This window comes from Gymnodraco acuticeps, unplaced genomic scaffold (genome assembly GCF_902827175.1).
Source record: "Gymnodraco acuticeps unplaced genomic scaffold, fGymAcu1.1, whole genome shotgun sequence".
Classification (NCBI taxonomy): Eukaryota; Metazoa; Chordata; class Actinopteri; order Perciformes; family Bathydraconidae; genus Gymnodraco; species Gymnodraco acuticeps.
Genome location: NW_022989894.1, coordinates 2,289,301 through 2,313,448, shown reverse-complemented (window position 1 = coordinate 2,313,448; position 24,148 = coordinate 2,289,301). Strand labels below are relative to the sequence as shown.

The 24,148-nt window shown below is 41.5% G+C and overlaps 1 protein-coding gene across 2 annotated transcripts in view; it reads left to right on the top strand.

Moving 5' to 3' along the window:
- pappaa (pregnancy-associated plasma protein A, pappalysin 1a) overlaps positions 1–24,148 on the top strand; it is a 100,450-nt gene that overhangs the window by 23,355 nt on the left and 52,947 nt on the right. For both annotated transcript variants that reach the window (XM_034205062.1, XM_034205052.1), the window contains exons 7-10: positions 4,539–5,040; positions 14,439–14,567; positions 14,684–14,775; positions 17,109–17,305. In XM_034205062.1, coding sequence (XP_034060953.1) covers positions 4,539–5,040; positions 14,439–14,567; positions 14,684–14,775; positions 17,109–17,305 — 920 coding nt within the window. The remainder of the gene's footprint in view (positions 1–4,538; positions 5,041–14,438; positions 14,568–14,683; positions 14,776–17,108; positions 17,306–24,148) is intronic.

Sequence of the window (24,148 nt, the reverse complement as noted above, 5' to 3'; positions counted from 1 at the left end):
CACAAAGGGATGAAACTGTTTAAAACACATGCTCAAAGTAAGCCGGATTTTGCCGATGTGTTTATGTGGATTCAAAAGTCGTAAATATCTACAAAATGGAGGAGACAGATCTGATCGGAGCAACTGTGACGATCAGTTGGATTATTTGTCACAGTTGCTCCGATCAGATCGGTCTCCTCCATTTTGTAGATTATTTACGACTTTTGAATCCACATAAACACATCGGCAAAATCCGGCAAAGTGACAAAAACTGTATTTGAACTGACACTCAAAGAGCAAAACATCGGCTCAAATCTCTAAAACTCTAAACACGTTTTCAGCTTTTCACACAATTTTCAAATCAACATGACACTTTGTGCAAACCACTGCACACGTTTCTCCACGTAAGACACAGGAATCTGACATAAAGTCACGTGTTAGCAGGTTTAAAACACAGATATTCAAAATGCCTCACACATGGACCAATGATCAAGAAACACGTTCCACCTGACCAAACACCTGATAGCATAATTGTTGGCGCATCAATCAGGATGTTAGCACTATGAAAAGACCACAGGTGAGTACTTTCTTACAGCAACAATGGAAGCCAACATGGAAGCAAGAGTAAGAGGAGAGGAGGAGGAAGAGTACTCTCTAATGAAATGAAATAGTCACGTAATGGGCCAAGTTAACATTTATTAAAATACATCAATATGAACGTGAGCATTCCTTTGCTAGAACAGTGATAATAAAACAATGCTCCATAAGTCTGTGATCAAAAAAATAAATACATAATACAATTGTGCAATCCCTTTGCTAGAACAATAAGTTATAATACTTTGCCACTTTGCAATCTGTGCAAAAAAATGAAAAGAAAAGAAAGAAAATGCTGATATTTTGCAAAAAAGTGTGTCTTATCAGCATTAGTGGCTGCAATGAGCCTGTTCTGCACTGCACATTTCTTCAAAACGGGGTTGCAGGCTCAGTGGCGGCGCCAGAGATTTCTTTTGGGGGTGCTGTGGGGTAGCTTGACGTTTCATAGAGGGTGCTCAATCATTTAGGGTTTCCCATTAATGTACCGGGCGCTACAGTGGAATTTTCGACGGCAACACTCCCCACGAAAATACACAGTGTAGCCTACCCGCGACTTACAATGAAGGCTCTTTTAATCAGCTCATATCATATAGGTGTAAGCAGGGGTAAAGTGTTATTTTTATAAGTTGGGAGTGGACCTAACATAGGGGGGTCCGGGGGCATGCTCCCCCGGGAAGATTTACTTTTTTTTTTTAAATATTGAAGTTAAAAGCATCAATCTGGTGCACTTTGAGAGCAAAATGAAGAGATCTATGGATACATCTCTCAACACCCATATGAAACAGAACTGTAAACAGATTTACTATTTCTTTATGGATATTTTACAAATCACTCCCCTTTTAAACTTTATTCTTTTTTTACTGTCATACAGTATAGTATTTCATACCTGTTTTTCATTTATTCTCTTATTTTCTTATAACTATAATGATCATAAACGTGTGCCTCGGAAATAATTGTTTACATTAATCGTGACCAAAACGTTTGAGACCCGGCCACTGAGATAACTTAGACTAAAGTTAACTATCTAAACACTCAGAGTCCTTTAGTTCACTGAGCCTCTCAGCCTTGTTGTTGAAAAAGCTCCTTTTATCTGTTAGCGTAGCTCGCTAGCACCAAAAGCTAACAACAACGATCTCCGGTACCAGTGCGCTCTCTCTCTCTCTCTCTCTCTCTCTCTCTCTCTCTCTCTCTCTCTCTCTCTCTCTCTCTCTCTCTCTCTCTCTCTCTCTCTCTCTCGCTCGCACACGCACACAAAATGGCTCGTTCCACACACACACAGAGCAGAGCTTGTATGAAACACAGAGACCCAGACGTACTCGTACTATATCATCTTATTTTCGAATCAATAATTTTTCAAATTATGATTTTTAATTAAAAAAAAAGTTTCTTCCTGGTCTCTCGCACCCTCCCTGTCATGCCTCTGCGCCCCCCCACTTTGAGAAACACTGCTGTAGTGTCTGTTCCAGGTCTGTTCCCTTCATAAATTGTGTGTGTATGTGTGTGTGTGTCTCTCAGTGTGTGTGTTTCAGGGCAAAAGGGTTAGTGGTGGTTGATGTCTGCCTTTGGAGTGGGAGTAACAGTGTGTGACAGTGAGTCATCGATAGTGAGAGCCAGAGCCAGAGATTTCTTAGAAAGCACAAAGCTTGCATGCCCGGACATGTCCCTGTCTGTTTATTCATTCGGTTCCCTGGACTTTTTGTGGAACAGTGTGATTCTCCAGAGCAGAAGGATGATGGCTGCATAGTGGGCAGGCACCAGCATCCAACCTGGAGATATCTTGGCCAACTATAGTAATTTTTTGTTAAAGCGTCACAAACATTGATTAGCCTATAGCTTCAGTATTATTTATGTACCTCTGCATGGAAAAGATCAAGCTTTGGTAGTTAGCATAGTTGGTGGTTATGGAATTCCTCGTTTTCGGATGATAACTCAATAAACGCCATAATTGTTAAGTACATCATTGTCAATTCAGTTAACAGTAGATGTTAACATTAAAATAAGTGTTTACCCTAAGAAAAAGTCTCATTATAACCCCCATGGCCCTCTGCCCACATCAGCCATAATCCCACTGAAGTTCTGACAATGAACAAGATGAAGGAATGCCATTATTGCTAACCAATATGTTAAACCCCTAAAAGAAAAAAATGTCAAGGATGAAAACAAAGCTCATTCCAAAATTAGGCGTTCATTCATTTGAACAAGGTGACATTGGATGAGTAGCAGTGAAAACAAATCAAAGCATCAGGATTGTTCGGCAAAGATTTTGAAACCGACTGAACTTTAGAAAAAAAACAAGCCTGCAATCATTTCAACTCAAATTCAAATAGCCTATACAGAGCTTATATTGGCATGACCATAATGACATACAGTATGGACATTATAGTTGTTCTACTCTCTATGTGTAGGCAATATGACGCACACCAACCAGCTGATTTTCCACAATTCAGTTGAACTCATTGTACTCCTACTGACTGATACAGTGAGCTGCATTTCTATGAAGGATACCAATACTGATCCTCTGAATTCCAACGAGATGTAACATTGTCCATCTCTCTTTTCCAAGAATGGTTGTATTTGTCATCAGACCAATACCTAGATGGGATCAGCTAATCAACAGAAAAATGTGTGGCTTATTTTCAAAGCTTATGTCTGGATGGTTCAGTCTCTCTGGGGCCCCCTCTCCCTGTACTAAGGGACTTATGGATCAAACACTTCAGAGCTGAGCTGTTTATGTAGCAGTAAGCAGCTGATATTATTTTTTCGGGCAGTCTGCTGCTGTGATTCTAAGTTGATTGAAACATTAACATTTAATATAGCATTTATCTTTTTATTAGGAGTTTTCATGATCTGTTGAAGGTGTCCAACTACAAATGATAATTATTGATAGCGTATTGTGGTTTGGATTAAAATCTCTTTGCCTCCACACATTTTTCTACCAATCATAGATACATTTTTGCATCTTTGAAATACAGTTTACATTGCCTCAGGTTACACATTGGATGAGACTCTTACTCTGTCTCCTCTTAAATCTCAAACCACATTAGCAACAGCGCCAGAGCAGGAGTAGGGCCCATCATAACAACTGACATTACAAAATATTTTCAGTGGCTCCAGCTCCTTTCCTTGCAAACTCAATGCAAATGTACCCAGAAAGCCAGGACTACATAAGCCCAGCAAAGCCAAGCTCTTGGAGTATTTTAGGTTATTCTCCCTCCCTCCCTTTCTCTTTCTCTCTGTCTCGCTTTCTCTTTTCTTTAATTCACCTCCACTCTGGCCACACACACACTTACAGTAAAATAATAAATGTGTTGAGATAATGTGGCTTGGAAACGATATTCAGTCCTCACTTGATTAAACACTGGAATTTTGCATGGTGCCCAGAAATGAGGTTAGCAAATGGCTTCGTTGGTTGCCAGCTTGGAAATGCACAAAAGGAAATCTAGGGAGAACATAGTGTCTGCTACTTGCTGGCTTCTAAAAGTGCTTGATGAATGTTAGTGTACGTCACTTGGGATAATGCAAGTTAACTGTGTGTGGACTCCAAATATGGCTGGAGTGTGACTTTTAGAGGTTGTAATGACTATGCTGAAGTGAGAACCCTGCACAGGCCCCTCTTAGAAGGTACACACCTCAGCTCTGCCTTTCCTCTGCAAATGGACTCACAATGAACTCTCAGTTTCACCTCTACCATGATGTTGCAATAATTGTGTACACTACAAGGATCACTGATGAAAATAATTAATATGTCAGCACAAAAATTGCTATTATGATTGAGATGTTTCAGTAGAGAATTCAAAGATGTCTTTTGAGTATTTATTTTAACGCCTGTAGCATATCATATTTATTTTCATGTCTAATCTAAAAGTAATTCAGTGTGTTAACGTAGGAAATGGCCTGGTGACTTTTGCCTATTGTGTCTGGTTTATGTTAAATGTCATTTTGTTTTGTCTGTCTTGTATCCACAGGCCCTCCAGATGTGGAGCAGGCCTGTGAGCCAAGTGTGCGCACCTGGAGCCCAAATGCAGGGACTGAGCAAGGTATTGTGGGCCTGTCAGAGTGTCCTCTCCAGGGCTGCATGCTTCAGCTGGAGTTCCCCTACCCGCTGGTACCTGACTCCCTGACTGTATGGGTCACCTTCTTTAGCCCAGAGGAAACAGCACTGCCAGCTATCCATAACATCTTGCTCCTGACCGTCAGTGGGAACAACATTTCATTGGGCCCCAGTAATGTCTTCTGTGACACCCCATTGACTCTGAAGCTGGACATAGAGGATGAAGTGTATGGGGTACAGTTTTTCACCATGGAACAACACCTAGAGATCGATGCCACTCTCTTGTCATCCAAGCCAGACTTCAGACTCTGCAGGCATTGCCGACCTCTACGCTACCGCCTATTGCGTCAACCACCTTTCACACATGCACCACACGGTCTGATGTTGAATGAACCTATCCGTCGATATATAGACAGGTGAGTAACCCGGTAGGTGAATACTTTTGTATGACTGATCTACATATGTCTGACAATCCTGAGTTAAGAAAACTCTGGTCTTTCTCAAGGTTTGAAAAAGACCTCCCTTTTCTCCTAGAAGAGGGTTGAAGCCACACGATACATTAGCCATGCTTTTGTATTTTCTTTTAGAAGTTGAGAGAAAAGCTGATTGCTTACCATTTAGCTTCCTGCTTCAATGTGAAGTCATCAGGGTTTTTAGGCCATGCAAGAAGGTGTTCTTTTTTTGTCTGTGGAAACTATGTACACAAATATGTTCTTGTTATACCAGATATCCTTTGCAATACCCCCAGGAGCACTAGCCAGCCACCAGTTATTTTGCAGTTTCAAATCTACTGCCTAACATTTGTTTCCTAAGTCACAGGTCAGATGTTGCCCACATTTGTTTTTTCCAATGTTCCATGAAGCAAGGGCAAACAGATGTCTTGTTAAAGGTATTATCTGCACACTGTGGTGAGAGTTTAGTGCTTTGCTTTTATGGAATGTGCTGACATGATAAATATTGTGCTATACATGGCACTGCTGCTTGTTGTGCCATCTCACTATCGTGCTGTCATTGTAGTTCACATGAGAAGGAAAGTGCTTGATAAGAGGCCAAATGGTGAGCATGCATGTTATGCAAGATGGACTGATGATATCTAAGTTCCACAAAGTGTCCGTGCACAAATTCCTGGTTGAATGGCTGTGTCTGGGGAAGGCTGTCCGCAGTACGGATGAATGTATTTGGGGGTTTTGGCACACTTCAGTGATTATTGATGTGCTGTAGGTAGTTTCACTGCTGTGGTGTCTTTCACTAGCTGCGGTTGCATTCCAGTGGTGGTGGTCAGTGGCGCTGGCTGACTATCCTTGTTGTGAGAGCATAATGATCTTGTCTCTGTTAAATGGTCAGATAAGTTTTATAGAAAGTTTATATGTTACAGCCATCAGAGTCTTTAATTCATGAAGTAATTAAAAACGGTATGCAGTCTTTATTAAACACAAGTCTTTCCTAAAAACTGTTATACATTTTTAAATAATAATAAAAAAAACTTTATAAGGAGATAAAAACAATTGAGAGCATTTGCATTTCTCTAAGAATGTACAGTATAACCATAGCATGCACATTAGCGTTATTTACTTAATATGGAAATCTTTTGTGAGTAAACCATTATGTTCTTATGTCTGTTTGCCTGTCATGAGACTACTCAAACTAAGTAAGTGAAATTAAATTAAGTTAAAGTGCGAAAGTACTAATGTTGCATTCTTCAACAAACTAATAATTATAAAAGAAAGATACGCACAACAGGAGACCAAGACTCATACAAGAGAAGTCTGTCAGTGATGTTTTCTGGGATGTCATTTTGACGGCTATGATAATGCCCCATCTCCCTCACTGTCTTACAATAAACATAGCCTTTGACATGGTGGAGTATAAGAGCAAAGTTCACTCAGATGTTTTTGGCATGCCACAAATCCAATGTGAAGTACTGTGTTTGATTGCCTTTGTGCATCTGCTGAACTGCTTTGGTTGACCACACAGTAAGCTGCTTCTTCTTGCAACATGTTTCTATGGGCTATGGAGGTTTTGGGTGAGGGGGTTGATTGACCTCCCACTGTCAGGCCGCTGGCCTTCACCTGAGCTTGCGCAAACTGATCAAGAGGATAACTGACATATTGTCTCCATCCATGGGTGGTGGTTAGTTTGGAATGGCTAAGGGCCGGGAGGTCAGCGTGACAGAGTAAATTATGGTATGGAGTAACAAGGGTCAAGTGAAGAGGAGACGCAGGGATGGAAAGCTGTACCAGTTGGGGGTAAATCATCGCTAGGATTAAGGGGGGGGAAGGTGATTGAGGAGAACATTAGGGGGTCGAGAAAGTGAAGAGAGAGGGTAGGAGGATTGGGTTAGTTTGACCCCATCCCTCTGAAGCACCCCAGCCCATCAGCTAATCCTCCTCCTGATGTGGGTTTCAGAGCTGTCATTCAGTCAAAGCCTATCTGAGCTCATGTGAAGAGACCTCCCTGCCAAAAGAGTTAGGGCAGCTCCCCCAGCATCATTACTACCCCACACCCCCTCTGTAATCTGACTCTACCCTGGTCTGCACAAATCTTCCACATTATACCCCCCATCCTTCCTTAGCTAAGCTATTTGGCGCTGGTTGGAAAGTCAATATCCCGCCTTAAAAAAAATGGTGTTGAAAAAAGAACAAAAGAACCGTTGTTTTCACAATACTTCAGTTTTTTGTGCTATAATTTGTTAGGGAAATAAAGTTGATACAATTACAAAATAAACATAGGTAGTTTCTAAGACAATGTTGGTTAATTGGCAATGCAAATAACAAGCATACATTCGAGATGTGCGACCTTATTGATTTTGAATTTGATATAACTATACAAAATGTTGGTTAAATTGAAATCAATAGTTTAAATAAACTATGAATAATTTGGCAACACTTTTTATTCCCTCTCATCACTCATTAATTTGAACTTTTAACAGTTTCTTCTCTTCATAACCAGCTGACCCCCCTTAGCCTTCTTTATAGGATGTTCAACATTAGAAATAATCCTCCTAATATGAACCATATTCATGAGTTGCAGACAGAGTGAACAGTGTAGTCCTTGTGGGGAGTCATGGGATGTCTGGTGCACTCAACAGAATTTCTCCAGCAGACAAATCATATAGGAATGTAATTGGTGCTACTATGGGTTTGCAGGTTTATGGTGTGGATGTTCAAGAACATAATTGAATTTCTTGGACACAGGCTGCACTGGTAATTATTGTCCTTTTCATGTAAAGATAAACAAATGCAACACCTTAGCTGCAATTTAGGCAATTAGCAGACATAAAGCAGTCCGATTTAATATTAACAACAAACTTCACATTCGTAGAATTTGTGGGTCTGCACGTTGTCATTTTCTTTTTTAAAGTACCTCTTTAAGGCCAAAACTTGTATCATTAGTTTGTTAGACATACCAAAGGTGTCAAATGAATCGCAGTAAAACCTCTAACGTATGTCAGTTGCTTCACTGACAAAATAAACATTGCCCCGTTTGTTGTTCTTGCAGGCTCAATATTTTCTCAACTTACTTACATTTACCTACTTTTCTCATCTGGGATCTCTCAGCCAAGAACAATAAGCAGCTACAGAACGGAAACACATCCATATGCATGCTCACACATAAGTCTAGTGCACACAGCAGTAGAGTCAGGAACACACACATAGATGAACACAGACACACACCAACACTCTTCTTGCTCTCAATAGCAGGCACACATGCACACATGGACACACATGCTTGCTTCCATGTGTAATCACCTGGTGCTATCAAAACACCTTTGAAAAGCATATTACAGTGCCTTGTGTGCCTGACTTTGAGCGGGAGCCAAGATAAAACCTCTATTCTTTCATGGGTCTCGGGAAGAATGTCTGGATGCACAAAGATGAACCAGTGATGAAATCTTATCACGTGACACCTTGTCTGAGACTGCAGTAAAGTCCTTTGTAGTATGAGTTACATCTCACATCAGTTACATAAGTGCTGCGTACCTGGACTCACATTCAGGTTCAGGTCCGGACTCAAGTCCAGAGGTTCAGGTTCAGGTCCGGACTTATAAGTCCGGACCTGAACCCATGGCTTGTGTCAAGTTGTGTGAGTAACTAAAGTGAACTTATTGTGAGCTAATTATCAATTGAAAATGAACTCATAATCAACTCAAATTCAAACTCGTCATGTTTATTGTGCTCCCTTCCAACTTGTGTCTACATTTCTCTACAAAGTACAAATGTAAAAAAAACACTTATGACAGCAACTACAGTGAACTACTACAAAGTTCAAACATTTATTTCATTTACCAAACTAAAGTAACCAAACAGTCCCTGAGCTGACTGAGCCTAAATCCCTAAAACGTTGCTGAAAGGTAGAGTGTAGAGTAGACTATACGCATTACACTGTTACACACCTACTATACAGTATACTGTAGTGCCGAGAGATATGGAGTCAGAGGCGGTGCAAGGAAGGTGCAAGAATAGTGATTTATTCACAAGCTGCAAAGGACATGTTGTCGGGTCGCAGCCCGGGTCGACAAGAAGAGAGAGCCAAGAGGGTACACACTATTTATAGGTAACCCATAACATGTCCGTGTGGGAACAATAACCGCAACTGTAGTTCCAAGTTTGAATTATGTCCCAGTGGTTAAATAGGTGGTCACCACACAAGCCCCCCCAGAATTCAAACATGGCAAAAAAATATTTATCCCCACGTCCGTGGAGGAAGCACCACAAGGGCCGAGGAGGGTGGGGCCGCAGGTGAGGACCGGGCCACGAAAGGGGAGCGCAGGGGCCCTAACGAGGGCGAGGGCACCCACACCGGGGGCGGGGCGTCGTAAGGGGGCCGCAGTAGGTGTCGCGGAGAACCCAGCAGGAAAGAGCGCAACCCGGCCGCAGGCAGACGCACAACGGCGGTGGGCACGAAGTCCTCGGCAGGCGTCGAGGTATCCCCGGAAGAGAGGAGCAGTCCCCCCGGGAGGAAGGAGCTCAACCCGGCCGCAGGCAGACGTGCAACGGCGGCGGGCACGAAGTCCTCGGCAGGTATCGAGGTATCCCCGGGAAGCAGGAGAGCAACCCGGCCGCAGGCAGACGTGCCGCGGCGGCGGGCATGAAGTCCTCAGCAGGCGCTGAGGCATCCCCGGGAAGCAGGAGAGGCCAGACAGGGTCCCGGAGCGCGCCACCCACGGGCCGATGGAGCATGGGCGACGTCCGGAACTGTCGAGGCGAGAGGGGGTCCAGGAGTGCGCCACCCAGGCGCCGATGAACGTGAGTGGCGTCTGGATATCCCCGGAAGGCAGGAGAGGCCAGACAGGCTCCGGAGCGCGCCACCCACGGGCCGATGGCAGCATGGGCGACGTCCAAAACCGCCGAGGCGAGACGGGGTCCAGGAGTGCACCACCCAGGCGTCGATGAAAACGTGAGTGGCGTCTGGAACCACCGTGGAGGTGGTGTAAAATGTGAGAGTGTCCACATGAGGTCAACCGGCTGGTCGAACCTCCTCTCCGGCACCAGAAAGAAGAAAAAAAAACTCAAAAGGGCTGATAGCCGTTAGCACTAGCCGTCGTTAGCCCCACGTGGTTAGCAGCCGGGACGTGCAGCCGCACGCCCCGAAGAACAAACCCACGAGGTAGCAATGGGGTTGCTGGTCGACCCAGCAGGTCGTGCATAGTCCCCCCGTTGGATAGAAAGCCGATGCGGGAACGGCGAGCAACGTCTCCAGCCTTCTTCGGAGCGCGCACCGAGCCTCAGTCCGCGTGCCGGTGGCAGCCACGGACGTCTCCAATCAAACCCCGGCATTTCGAGAAAGGAACTCGAGTTCCTTTTGCCGTGTTCGGCTCCGTCCCGGAAACTTCTCAAGACGTATCAGGGTCACCAGTGTAGTGCCGAGAGATATGGAGTCAGAGGCGGTGCAAGGAAGGTGCAAGAATAGTGATTTATTCACAAGCTGCAAAGGACATGTTGTCGGGTCGCAGCCCGGGTCGACAAGAAGAGAGAGCCAAGAGGGCACACACTATTTAAAGGTAACCCATAACATGTCCGTGTGGGAACAATAACCGCAACTGTAGTTCCAAATTTGAATGATGTCCCAGTGGTTAAATAGGTGGTCACCACAATACACTGTAGTGACTGTACAGTCAGAGTGTACTGTAGGCTACTGTCTGTACACCATGTATTTTCTACAACTCTACATGTGTACATTATACAGTACATACTACATACATAGTGATGTACATACATACAGAAATTAAAATCAATGTTGATATGGCGTAATTTTGAATTAAATACACTATTTAATTTAAATCAGTTTTATTCTGAAAAAACCGGAAGTTCACACTATTAATTTAATACTTTTATTCTGAAAATTCTTCACTTCCGGTTAGCATTAGCATGTGCCGAAATGCTACGTTTTCAAACCGTGAATCGAAGGTGAAATGACATGTGATGTTGTACACTGAGCACACTGGGATTAGCACTCATTTATTGACGCTGAATAACGTTTATCAGGGAATGTTTAAATAACCACAGACACCAGAATATACGTAAGTGCTAGTTTTTTTGCGAGTCCAAGTACCGGTTCCCGACGTTCCGGTTTTAACCGGACTTGAACCGAAACTTTTTACAAGTCCAGTACCGGTTCGGCGTACCGGTACGCAGCACTAGTTACATATCATATCTAATCAGTTGCAGATCAAAGTGTGGTTTTATGAAGTCTGGATGGCTTCCATAATTCATGTCTATCACAGGATATTGGCTATTAAACTATTGTACCGCATAAAGTGGTACACTTTCACAAATGTACTCTTTTATAATGTCGCTGTCACTCTTAATGTTGTTCTTATATATATCCCACCACCAAAGTCCAGTGGAAGGATAATGTATGGAACGTTGTTACATCTGCACCGTTCTGTGTCTTTCTTCCATGCTGCCAACTGCAGCGTCTAACACAACATGGCTATTAGCAGGGAGGTCAGGAGGAACCAAGCATGCACCTAATTGGGAACAGGTTGAAGGCTAAGTTTAAAGAGTTGTTATCACGCTAAGAGGAGTTGCACTATTGACCCTCTAGAACCAAAGGTGTATTATGACACCCAGGTATTAAGTGTTGCTTAGCAGCATGCTGTATAGTCCAATACAGGCGGTTTAGACACTACTGTTGCAGTAGGGAATACGGCCTTGATCGCCCATAATCTGATTAGAAACACTTTGTTTCACCATGGTATGAACTTTGTAAACTCGGTAACAAATAAAAGGGATCAAACCCAAAATAGTTATCTGCTTTCCATGAAACATCAAGGTTTACTATAGGCAAAGTAATTTTAAGTAGGCAACTATTGGCCTTGCTGACTGGTTTGCAGCAAAACAAATAAAACAAATACATTGGAGAATTTACACATTTTCCCTCCCTTTTCACTGTCTCCTTTTATTTTTCATTTTATCTATGGGTTTTCTCCTTGCCCTCCTCTTTGATTACCCCTTACTCTTTAGCTAGACCCCTTACGCTAGTGGATCTAGCCACTTTTCTCTTTGTTGTTGCTTGTTCTTGTATGACCATGTCTCCGAATGTGGTCTAATGCACTAATAACTTTTTTGTGTATTGGATTACCTACAGTATATGATAACCAGGATTTGTCATTATCCACAAAAATGATATTCTTGTGCTGTCTTACTCAAAAGATCTATTCCTCTCTTCTTTCCGCCAATTCTGTGTGTTTGCTCTCCTCAAAGATAAAGTCTCCCACAGCTCGACTTTTCCAGGGGCTAAACTAATTCAATTAGAGGGGGCATGTTTGAGTGTAGCCTGGAGTTACACCCCATGAGCCAACATTGCAGAACAGGACATACTGAAGTATACAAGAGAGTCTGTCAGGTCAAACATTTTGTGTTGATAATAATAAAGCCAACATAAACATCTCATCCTAGGCACACATTTTGCTTTGGGGAAATTCGTTTTGTTACATGATCTTTAGGTCCATCAGTTCTTATAATTGAGATAGCACACCGTACTTGAACTTTGTCTGCTGGGAATGTGATGAACAAACACACGAAAAATGAAGATAAGGAGGAAAACAAAAGCATTGGAGAATAGTCAGGAATGTTATTAATAAAATACTCTTTCCTTTTGTAAATCTTTTGTTTGTGTTCTTTTTAACACAAATCACCGGGGGAGAAGCGTGAATGTGTGCTTTCACAATTATACATGCACTTGAGCACCTTTCAAGTGTATGTGTTGGTACATGGTTACGCATAATGCCATATTCTCACATTTACCAAGCATTTTTCTTTGCATATAAATGGTAAATGCCTCATTTACCCACATTTGGAGTTTCTGTTCTTGCCCATGGACACTTTGACATTTAGACGTTAAATTGAGTCTTTGATTCTCTGTGATTAGTGGACAACATTGTTAGAGTAAATGGTTAGACTAAGAGCTCATAAAAGGTTATGGCTTCACTGCACACCACTGAAACACTTTGAAAATTGCTCTATAATGCTTGATGGTCTACATGAAATGATATACGGCTAACCTATTGGTCCTATTTAACCACATTTACTGATGTTGTTCCCTACTCCCATAGCTAGTTTCTGCCATGTATTTAACCAATACTATGCATTCCTTTCCCCCGTATGCCTTGAATAACTTGGAGAACGTAAAACATGTATTAAGCTCACAAAATGTCTCTAAATTGCTCACTGTCCAGTTACTTAACACCAGGACACACAGAAATTAGGGTAAAAAACTCTAAAAAGACAAAATAAAACATGAAGGAGAAACCATGACCATGAGCGACAAATCAAGCTAGAAATGAGAAACCAAAACTATAAGCAAAATGAAAAAAAAGGTCAAACAAACTGTAAACAACAAAGCTGCAAGTGAGAGTACTGATTAAAAAATATCCTGTAACTAAGATGTAAGATATTGTTTATAGTAGTAGCAAATACATAACATATTTACTTGCCTTTACCTGTTTTTTTTAATAAACTTCTATTCTTAGTTTCTTTTCCTGTACTGAAACTTAAGATGAAGCAATCATGTGGATCCATAACATCCAGCTCCTTGTTTCATCTTACTGAACGCCTGGCCAACGTTTAAACAGGGCCAGAATCAAAAGATGAAATCTGGTGGTAATACAAAACATGTAAAGGCAAACAACAGATCAGAGAGACAGAGTTAGACCAAAAGAACAATCAAAACAAGACATGTCATTTCATGACAGTAGCCTCACTTGCAGTTTCTAGTTGTTTCTCATTTACAGTTTTCTCTCCTTGAGTTTTGTTTTGTTGCTTTGCTTATGGTTTCTCATTTACAGCTTTTTCTTTTTCGTTTATGATTTTGGTTTTCTCATTTATGTTTTTTTTTCCCTTTTTTCAGTCTTTTTTTTCAGACTACATAATGGTGACTCAAGAAACCACCATGGCGACTTTCACCAATGAAAGTGAGTTGTCCCCCAACATTGTTCCTGTCCATTGTGTATTCATCACGATGGTTCCTTGAATCACCGTGATGAGGATACAAAACAAACCTGGACTCAAAGCAATACACGCTGTGACTGGATAAGTAGATGTGTGTGCTGGGACAGATGTTCTAATTTGTGTTGAGCTAGTGGCACTTGAGATATAGGATTGCTACAACACACACAAACACACACACACACACACACACACACACTCTGGCAAACAGAGCAGTAGTCCTATCGACCCGCTCTCCGCCTGATCCGAGTATCTTCCTCAGTTGCTCTTTATTGATATGTGATTCTTTATCAGACATTTCCTGCAAGGCTTCAAGTTATCCGAAATATGTGGACTTACTGTGATCTTTGCCTCTTTCTTTGCAGGGATGTGGCGCCACATGTTGTGTACACCTACCAGGTCCAAACCATCTCCAGCCGGAGTGAGAGTGAGCCCTCCGCCCGGCTGGTACATGATCTGGGGGCACCTTACTGTGGAGATGGACGCATCCAGAGGTAACACGCACCCACATCAAAATATTTATATGCACGCATATAGATGTCCGAAGCATATTCAGAAAAATAAACGGTGTGTGTTTGTTTATTCTGAGTACCTCATCTTGTTATTTCAGATCCAAAGGAGAAGAGTGTGATGATAAGAACTCTATGAATGGGGACGGCTGCTCCAGTCAGTGCAAGAAGGAGCCTTTCTTCAACTGTGTTGGTGAGTAATATGAACAAATGTATCAACCAAAATGAAATGCCTTCACTGGTATATTTCTCTGTAATCGGCTGTTGGGCAAAGTACTATAGAAGAGAGTTAGATGACCTTCAGTGCACCTTTCATCGAGGAATTAACTTAGAAAAATACACAGTTTATGAAAGATTATTTTACTTGTAAACTGACTTTGTTGTAGCCTAAAAGTAGGCTAAAGTTGGATAACGAAATAATAATAGCCAGACTATGTATGAAACTGAAAAGCTTCTAAAACAAAAGTGACATTTTAATTGTATGAAGTTATGTTTAAACCACCACTTCATAACAAAACAGTTTTGTTTCCGCACCATGATATTATTGTCTGTGTAGACTGAAATGGTGAAAACTCCCAAAGGCTTACTTTGTGAATGAACAGATTTAACATCTGGGCCTCTTTAATCCAAGTTCTTTACGCCTTTCTCAGAAGAATACAAATGCCATTACATATCCATAATCACTTTGACCTCCAGTTAAAAAAATAAATAAATCTGGAAATCATTATTTTTCTAAAGGGTGAGTCATCTCATTCTACGAAGTTGAGTGACTGGCATCTCCTACGTTGTTTTGTTTTATGAATAGATGGATGGTTTCCCTTCCAGTTCCCCTGCTGGAGACTATCATTTTGCTCCCCTGTTGTGATACATGTTGTGATACATGTGTGTGAGCCTTAGTGAAGTGGCCACTTAATCCCTGTCAGATTGCTGGATGACTGCATTGGCTGTGCTGTTTTTCCACCAACTGCAGCACTCAGGGGTGTGTGTAAGTGTGTGTGTGTGTGTCCGACACTGTCTGAAATACTTGTAGTTTTTAACAGAAATCTGACACTATAATGATGGGACCTTCTGTCCATCTGTCTGTATGTGTGAGCGAGTGCCTGCTTGTCAGTGTGTTGGATAGTGAAAGAGAGAGTTGGATAGAAAATTGATACTAAGTATACAACAGGCCAGGGTGCTGCAGCCTGGACGAGCTTTAATGGGCCAGTCACACGATTAGGCCTAATTATATCTGGAGTTGACTAAATTTACAAGTTATTTTCCCCTCGCTCTAAATTCCTTGTTCTCAATAGAGTTCCAAGCAACAGTAAACACAAGTGCAGACATAAAGGAAATGCAATCAGATTTTTTACAGCCATGTCAACATGTATCAGAAAAGCGTTTTTCATAAAGGTCAGTTTAACATGGGATGCTGTGTTGAAATAATCAAACAAAACAAAACAGGAATAGTTAACTTTGAGAGCCTGCAGACTTTTCTTTCTTTTCTCTGGCTCTGTTTATCATTGTTTATCTCACCGCTCTCTTCCTTTCTCCAACTATTGGGCTCTCTTTTCCTTTTCATATTAAACTCAATCACCTTTCCAGTTATATTCTAAACACATCCCTGTCCAAATTGGAATACAGTAGCGCCACCCTTTCTCTTTTTCCTTTTACTCATCTTCTCTTATGAGTTCACTTTCTGCATATTACTTCTGCCACTTTCACAAGCCACTGTTTGAGCTTCCTCCTGCCTCGCTCCTTCCCTTCTTCCTTGCTTCTGCTCCTGCTGAGTGAGTGGCGGGAGCAGTATTCTGTATGCCCCCTCAGTAGCCCCTCGTTTCACCATCGCCAGAGCACAGAACTGACTTGAGTTTTTGGCTTTGCTGGAGAAGGCTGGAATTTCGAGGAGGAGGCCCCGGCCAACTTGGCACAGAATGCCGCCTTTCCCCCTCACTGGAACCCCACCGGCTGACACTGCTTTAGCTGAGAGCGGAGAGCAATGAGGCCCAGGCAACCTCCCTGCTCTGCTCCCCTCTCCTCCAGTCCATAAGTTCCCGTTCCAGACCTTAACTCTGGGCAGGATGTCTGTACAAAGTACTGCTGTATCTTTCTTTACCTCCTGACTTTGTCTAGCCCCCCCTCCTTACTTCCTCTCTTTGTGTTTATCCATATTCTCCCTTTCAGTATTTATTTTTTTCTACATTAACATGCTCTCTCTCTCTATTTGTAGGTCCTCACAAACTCAAGAATGCATCCTCCTTTTTTCATGCACCTTTTACCCTTTTTTCCCTCCCACTTCTTTATCTGTAACAATGCACATGTTCTATAAAAAAGAATGATAAAAGGGAGGTGAGCAGTAAAGATCGAACTCTGTAAAAAATTCACCTGGATGGCTTTGTTTAAGTGAAAAAAAGACAGAGCCAGGTGGTGAATGATGGATATCTTAACTCAAATGAAACTTCAACATACTAGAAAAAGCACCATAGATAATTATTAAGTCATAATTACATTTTTTTCCCCTGCTATCTATGATCTCTTCACTCACAGAGGAGCCAAGCATGTGTTACTACTATGATGGCGACGGGGTGTGTGAGGATTTTGAACGAGAGACCGGCGTGAGGGACTGTGGCCTCTACACCCCTAATGGTTTCCTTGACCAGTGGGCCTCATCTGTCGATGTTTCCCATGAGGAGAAGCCCTACTGCTCCGGGGAGGTGGCTGCGGGATACCCTGCTGTAACTAAGGTAGGGGCATACAAAGACTTCTTTTACATTGCATTGCATTTAGCTGACGCTTTTATCCAAAGCGACTTAAAATAAGTGCATTCGACCAACAAGATACAAACTTGAAGAAAACAGAATCATATAAGTACATCAGGTTTCATAGAGCCAAAACATTTCAAGTGCTACTCAACTGGCTTTAGATAAGCCAGCCCTTTATTAGTATATAAGTGCTCTGTTAGCAGTTCTTTGTTAGTAATTATATCGTTCGGAGTTGAGTCGAAAGAGATGAGTTTTCAGTCTGCGCCGGAAGGTGTGTAAGCTATCTGCTGTCCTGATGTCAATGGGGAGCTCATTCCACCATTTTGGAGCCAGGATAGCAAACCCACGTGTTTTTGCTGATGGGAACTTGGGTCCCCCTCGCAGTGCGGGTGCAGCGAGCCGTTTGGTTGATGCAGAGCGGAGTGCACGTGCTGGGGTGTACAGTTTAACCATGTCCTGGATGTGGGAAGGGCCAGATCCATTCACAGCATGGTACGCAAGTACCATTGTCTTGAAGTGGACTTCTTATGTATGTTTGGGAATTTCTTAATGCTTTGCTCACTGTGTTTGTTGATTCACACTACAGTTTGAATGGTGGAAATATGTTAAATGGCACATGCAAAATATTTTGTCAAACAACCAGTCAGTCAATTTAGGAGTCCTGTATCTGATATTATATACTGTAGAATAGAGATGGATAGAATCGGAGGATAAAACCCTCTTTATTCGTCACACATGTTCATGCACACAGCACACACAGTGAAATGTAGTCTCTGCTTTTTACCCATCCTAGTACCTAGTACTAGGAGCAGTATATACATATATATATATACACACAGATTGGATCATTGTGAAACATTAAAAACTGCAATTGTTCATAATAATTTGGGGAAATAATGTGGGGGGTTTAATTTTCTTCTCATGTTTTGCACAATGAAGTCTACATTTTGGTGACTGACTTGCAACAAACCCCATATATTTCCCTTGCTTGTGTATTAAGTAATTTTAGAGATTGGGACATTTAATTTACTGTCTGTCATGGTGGATTGCAAAAGTTTGCCGTAGTGCTTATTAAAAACGAGGGAAGAAGCCATTGATTCCACATAAACCCAATGTAAGAATTGATCGGAAGCTGAATGGACTTGATTGCCCAAAACATTAAGGGTGATTCATGCATTCATATACTAATACAAACAAAGCCTCGGACGTATAGAAGTGCATTACGCTCAATCCTATTTAATCCTAATAGGCATGGTCAGAGTTACGGCACATTCGTTAACTATCTCTTTTAAAGCCCTCTTCAATATTTCTATTCTTCATTTTTACTTTTATCTGTTGTTCAAACCAATGTTAAAACAAACATCCTGCAGTACATTTCCTAGAGTATGTTAACCTTAGAAATGTGAGACTTTGTACTGAAACTGTTAGGCGTCACATCTTCACTCTGACAGATCTCGCTCTGCTGAGACATGTGTGTGATGTTGGAAGTGTGTAATGTTGGCAGTAGTGCTTGTTCCTACTACTGATGATGCATTTTACAAGGCCAATGAACTAGGTATTTTTGAACAGCTGTGGTCAGGTGTCTTGCTCAAGAACACTTTGGCAAGGACTTACTAAAACAAAGGTATGAGTTTAACCGACACCATTTAATGCATTTGATATTTATATGGCACCACTACTGTCGGAGCGTGAGTTCCAACTAACAGCATTGCAGATGGTTTGTTCGCTGAGAGGAAAGAGACACCAATGGAAAATGTCCACATAGCTACAAAAAAGGATTTCTGCTGTGAGGGACACATTGTTCATAGAAATAGCACTTCTACTATTGAGAACACACAGTTCCAATAAGATATGTGATGAGTTAATGTCATTACAAGGTCACTGACTGTCCATTTTATGTGCACGTGTTGAAATTATGCAAACACAGGTTATGAAAACGCTCTCTCTTCTTTGCGCTCTGTATGTTCTGGCACACTTTTATCCAGTACATTGTGAGTTATGCGTCTTTTAAGTCCATTGTTACATCAAAAATAGTTTCTTTAAAGCCAATTCCTCTCACCAAAATCAGTAAACGTCGATGACATCTCTGAAATGTATGAGCCTGCTCCAGCATCACGCACTATAGCAGCATCAAATTCAACTCAATTTAATTTAGCTCTTACAGTGTCGGGCATATAAACACAATACTACACACACACAACACACACACACACACACACACACACACACACACACACACACACACACACACACACACACACACACACACACACACACACACACACACACACACACACACACACACACACACACACACACACACCTAACCATAAACATTGCTGCAGTAGTCCCTTGAGAAACGAAGATAACATAACGAAGCCTCAAATAACTGAGGCGAAATTCTTGTTCAGTCATTGCTCCTATAAGCAATTGCGCAATTGCGTGCATGTGGTTATGCCAACTGCCCTGGAGGCTCATGCCACAGATAAAGCATGATGTGATGATTGATTCTGGAGATGAAGACCAGATCCTGGGGTTTCTTTGTTCATGGATCCTGTTTAAATGGGGCCACTTTAGAACATTTTAAACACTGCAGTTTAACGTTTTTAAAGATGTTACCTATCTCGAGGAGGTCTTGAATCTCTCACATTCTCTATTTAGAAGACTTCATGTTATGTTCCTCAGTTTTTTGAGATTGGGGTTTTGATTTTCCTGGGTGTCTGTACTTTAGTGGTGGAAAAGGATTTAAATACGTATATATATGTAGATATAGATGTTTAAAGTTGAAGCCTCAGAGCTGCATAGTTAATTATGATTTTATGACCTTTGTTGAGATTTATTGAGATAGCAACCATTTATCTGAAAACACATGTTTGTTGTGAGCTCGGCACCTGCTTGCACTTCCTCAGAGAAAGAAAATCAGATTAATGCTTGACTTTTGTAGATGGTCTATTTCATATAAATATAATTTTGCAACTGTTGGCTTTCATAAAGTGACAGATAGTTCCTTGGCACGGAATTACTTGCCAATTCAAGTCAAAGAAGTCTGTCAGAAGAAGCCAGATAATATCTGCACTTGTATGACACCCAACTGTAGCCTTGCCAGAATCTGCCGGGTTAAAAGGGAAAATTGTGCCACAGTATGACTCTCTACAAATAGTTTCTGTCACCATCTCCTTGAAGTCAACTAGTGATAAATGCGGGCATGTTGCATAGTATATTTTCTCATGAAACAACTGTTGAGAGCATTGAGTGACTATGCATTAATGAGCGTGAGGGTGACCTTGCCAGGAGCTTTGCTGCTGTTGGAATGACTCTACAGAAATCACAATGTGGTAAGAAAACAATCTTTCTTTGTATTTCTTCCATTCCTTGAATACTAAACGTACAGTAAATGAAGTTAAAACAACCAAGATACAAAATGAATGCAGGATTCTTGTACTTGACAATACATATGATAAAGATACAGGGGGGGGGGGGGGGGAGTTATTATTTTGCTGTGGACTTGGCACATAGAGCAACCATTCATCCCAGTCAACCACAGTACTAACACTTTACAACGGCAAAAAGCCAACATGACAGTTGTATCTGGTTAACCACTAGCATCCATCAAATAATATGTACCATCTTTGTCCTTCTAGTGACTTTGTGTGTGCTGTTTTTAAGTGCTCATATATTTGAGAAAAAGACAGATATGAATAAAGAAAGATCGGAAAAATGAAGTACAGAAAGTCAGGTTATAAGTGCAAATGAATTGAAGTAAGAAAACCTGCATTGCGTTTCTTAGTAAATTGATGGGCCAGCACAAGCTGCCAGAACAGCTTCAATGCTCCCTGGCTTCTCCAAATCTCTGGAACCCTACTGGAGGAACAGAACTATTCTCCTAACAGATATTCCCTGATTTCTTAAGTAGAAGAACACAAATTGAAAGATAAAGCAGAGCCATAATCTTTGTTATACTTTTTTAGATACAGTGTAGTGGTTATACACTTACTTTTATGCTCATACGTTCTGTTTTTTTGCATTAAAATCAACCCAATGGACATAACAGTGCTCCTAACTACATTAATGGAATCAGAATTTAGCAAATGCCCAAAAAAGACACAAGTTTATGTTGAAGTGAAAAAGTCCTCGAGCAGCCATTGCAATTATAACTCAGTTTAATGATGACTACTAGCAGATAGTGAGACATAACATGGCCACAAAGTACACAAAGGGAGAAAAAGAGGGTGGTGAATCAGATAATGAGAACAGAAAGTGTGTATGTGCTATTTTAAGTTATACTTATATATAAGGCTATTGTTAATAGCTCACTTCATCCCTTGCGGTTTACCATATTTCCATGTTCATGGTTTACAGCTCTTTGGTAGAGTCAGGCTAGAGCTGAAGTGAACAAACTTTCCGTGTGTTTGAGAGTTTTCTTTTGTTCTGTATGAGTGTGTTGGGGGTACTTCATAATGTCCTTCTGATCCAGCAAGCAAGCCATGTATTGGTTTTTGTGTATCAGTTCCGTTTTGTGTGTGTGTGTGTCTGAGAGAGAGAGGCTGCCAGCGGTGATAGGGATCTTTGCGGATGCAAGAAAGCAACAACAGCACAAGAAGGCACTTGAGAAGAAAGAGAGATAATATATCTGCACGACATCTCAAGTGCTGTGTGTGTGTGTGTGTGTGTGAAAGGTATACACTGGAATATATGTTTACTGTATAACATACGGACATAGATACAGAGGGATACTGAAAACATCCTTTCATCCATTAAATGCCACGGTGAATGATAATCTGACAATGCAGGATTAGTGCATGAGAGCTGGATATTTTCCTTAACTTCAAAGTCTTCATGCACCAAATAAAAATTGGTGTATTATTCCTAAAGACTTGTTATGCAATGAAATGGAAATGCGAATGAAGCTAGAATCCCTTCATTAAAAATAAGATGGAAAAAAAGCTGAGATGTGTAATTTAATTGAATACAAAATATGCTGGCGAATGCTGTAAAAGTAAGAATGTAATGGGAAATTTCATATGGAACCCATACAAATGTTGATTATTTGAGTCAGAAAGGCAGATGATAGATGGAGAAAAATATGGGATTGGTGATTGTAATTAGAGGTAAAATAATCAGGAAATTAGTTTAACCACAAGTTTGTCTGCATTCAAAAGAAAATACATGATTAAATGAAAAATGATTGTGAAAGTAGCTCCAAAACAGATGGACAACATTCCCACATCAACATGTCCTTAACTGATCAAATGACACCATATGGACAACAGACATTGTATAAAGTTAAAAAAGTTGAGACATATTCCACATTTCATAATAGTCGATTTAATGATCCAGCCATGTTAATAAGTTCTTGTTCTCTTATTTCTGTTTCCGTGTCAGGCCCATTTGAAAATAGAGTGCAGGAGCATCAGCCTTTTTGAAACATCCATTTTTTCCTTCTTGATCACACACAGGTACGCAGTCAGACAGAGACACACAAGCCAACCTACTCACAGTACCGACTCAATGCAGGATTATAGGGCAGGTCCATGGGGGACTGAAATGTACTACTGCTGACTTTGTGGAGCAGAACATAATGTTCCCCCACTACCACACCATGGAATATGGTGAGCCAGCTCAACTTGCTCTAGGGGGATTGGATTGGAGAACTGGCCCTAGCAACTAACCTGTGTGTGTCGGTGTGTGTTTGTGTGCCCATGCGCGTGTATCCATGTTCGTGTTCAGGCTGCCTGCCTGACATGTGTGTACGTGGGGAGTGTGCATGTGCATTTCAACTTTTAGATCAAACAGCAAGCCAGGTGATTTCTCCAGAGAGGGCTGCTGCCCAGGCAATCTCTGACGCAACCCCTGGGCACCCCTGGAGAACACTTCCCTTAATTATACATAAGCAACAGGATAACATTTTAGTCCTCTCACGATGCAAGAAATTGCCATGAAGTTCAACCATCTACAGATGTAAAACAAATGTATGTGGATGAGGTTGGAATTTGAAAACACATTCAACTTTTAGGTGAGTATTGCTTAAAGGAAAAAACAGCGAGATGATATAGTTTAATCAGACGGAATTTTGTCAGTAAAAAACAGGTAACAATAACTGGCTCAGATTTGTCCCCAGGTATCAAAAAAGCAGGCAGTGTGTATTTGTGTACTTCAGTATGGGATACATGCATTCTGTATCAGGTCCACTGCAGAGCAGACATGTACATGCAAAGAAACACAGAGGCATTACTAGCACATGCCGTCGCACAAGCTGCAACACACAAAAGCACATGCCCAAAAAATCAAAAGCTCATACAGTAGCCGAGCTGTTGCTTTTCAGCAGCTCAGGAAGGCCAGCTCCTCTGGCACTGTCTCTCCCTCCAACATTCCCCGAAAACCACACAGCCCTCGTCAGGCACAGTGCCAGTGACATAAGCGTGTGGTAACATTAAAAAGGAACCTCTGGGATGGCGTTCCTTTTCCCCCCTTTTTACTTTTCCCGTTTCAATTATTATTGTGGTTCTGCCATGTGGAAACCTCATTGTGACTGGTGTATTTTCTTCATGGCACTGATGACCCCCCATAACTTTTTCAAGCTGTTAATATGCAGGGTTTTGGCCCTGTTTTATGGAGCATAGGGGGCCACTGACTGAGGGACATTTATATTCTCCGCAGACCCATCTGTTTTCAACTTGCTGGCATCTTACACTCACCAATCCCTATACATTATGTTGTGGTCCGTGTTGCCTACCACCCAGTCACTATTCATGTCTACCCTGATGAAAGTGGGATAGGTAAACTACATAATTGCCTCTACTCACTAACTTTTACAGCCCTATTTTG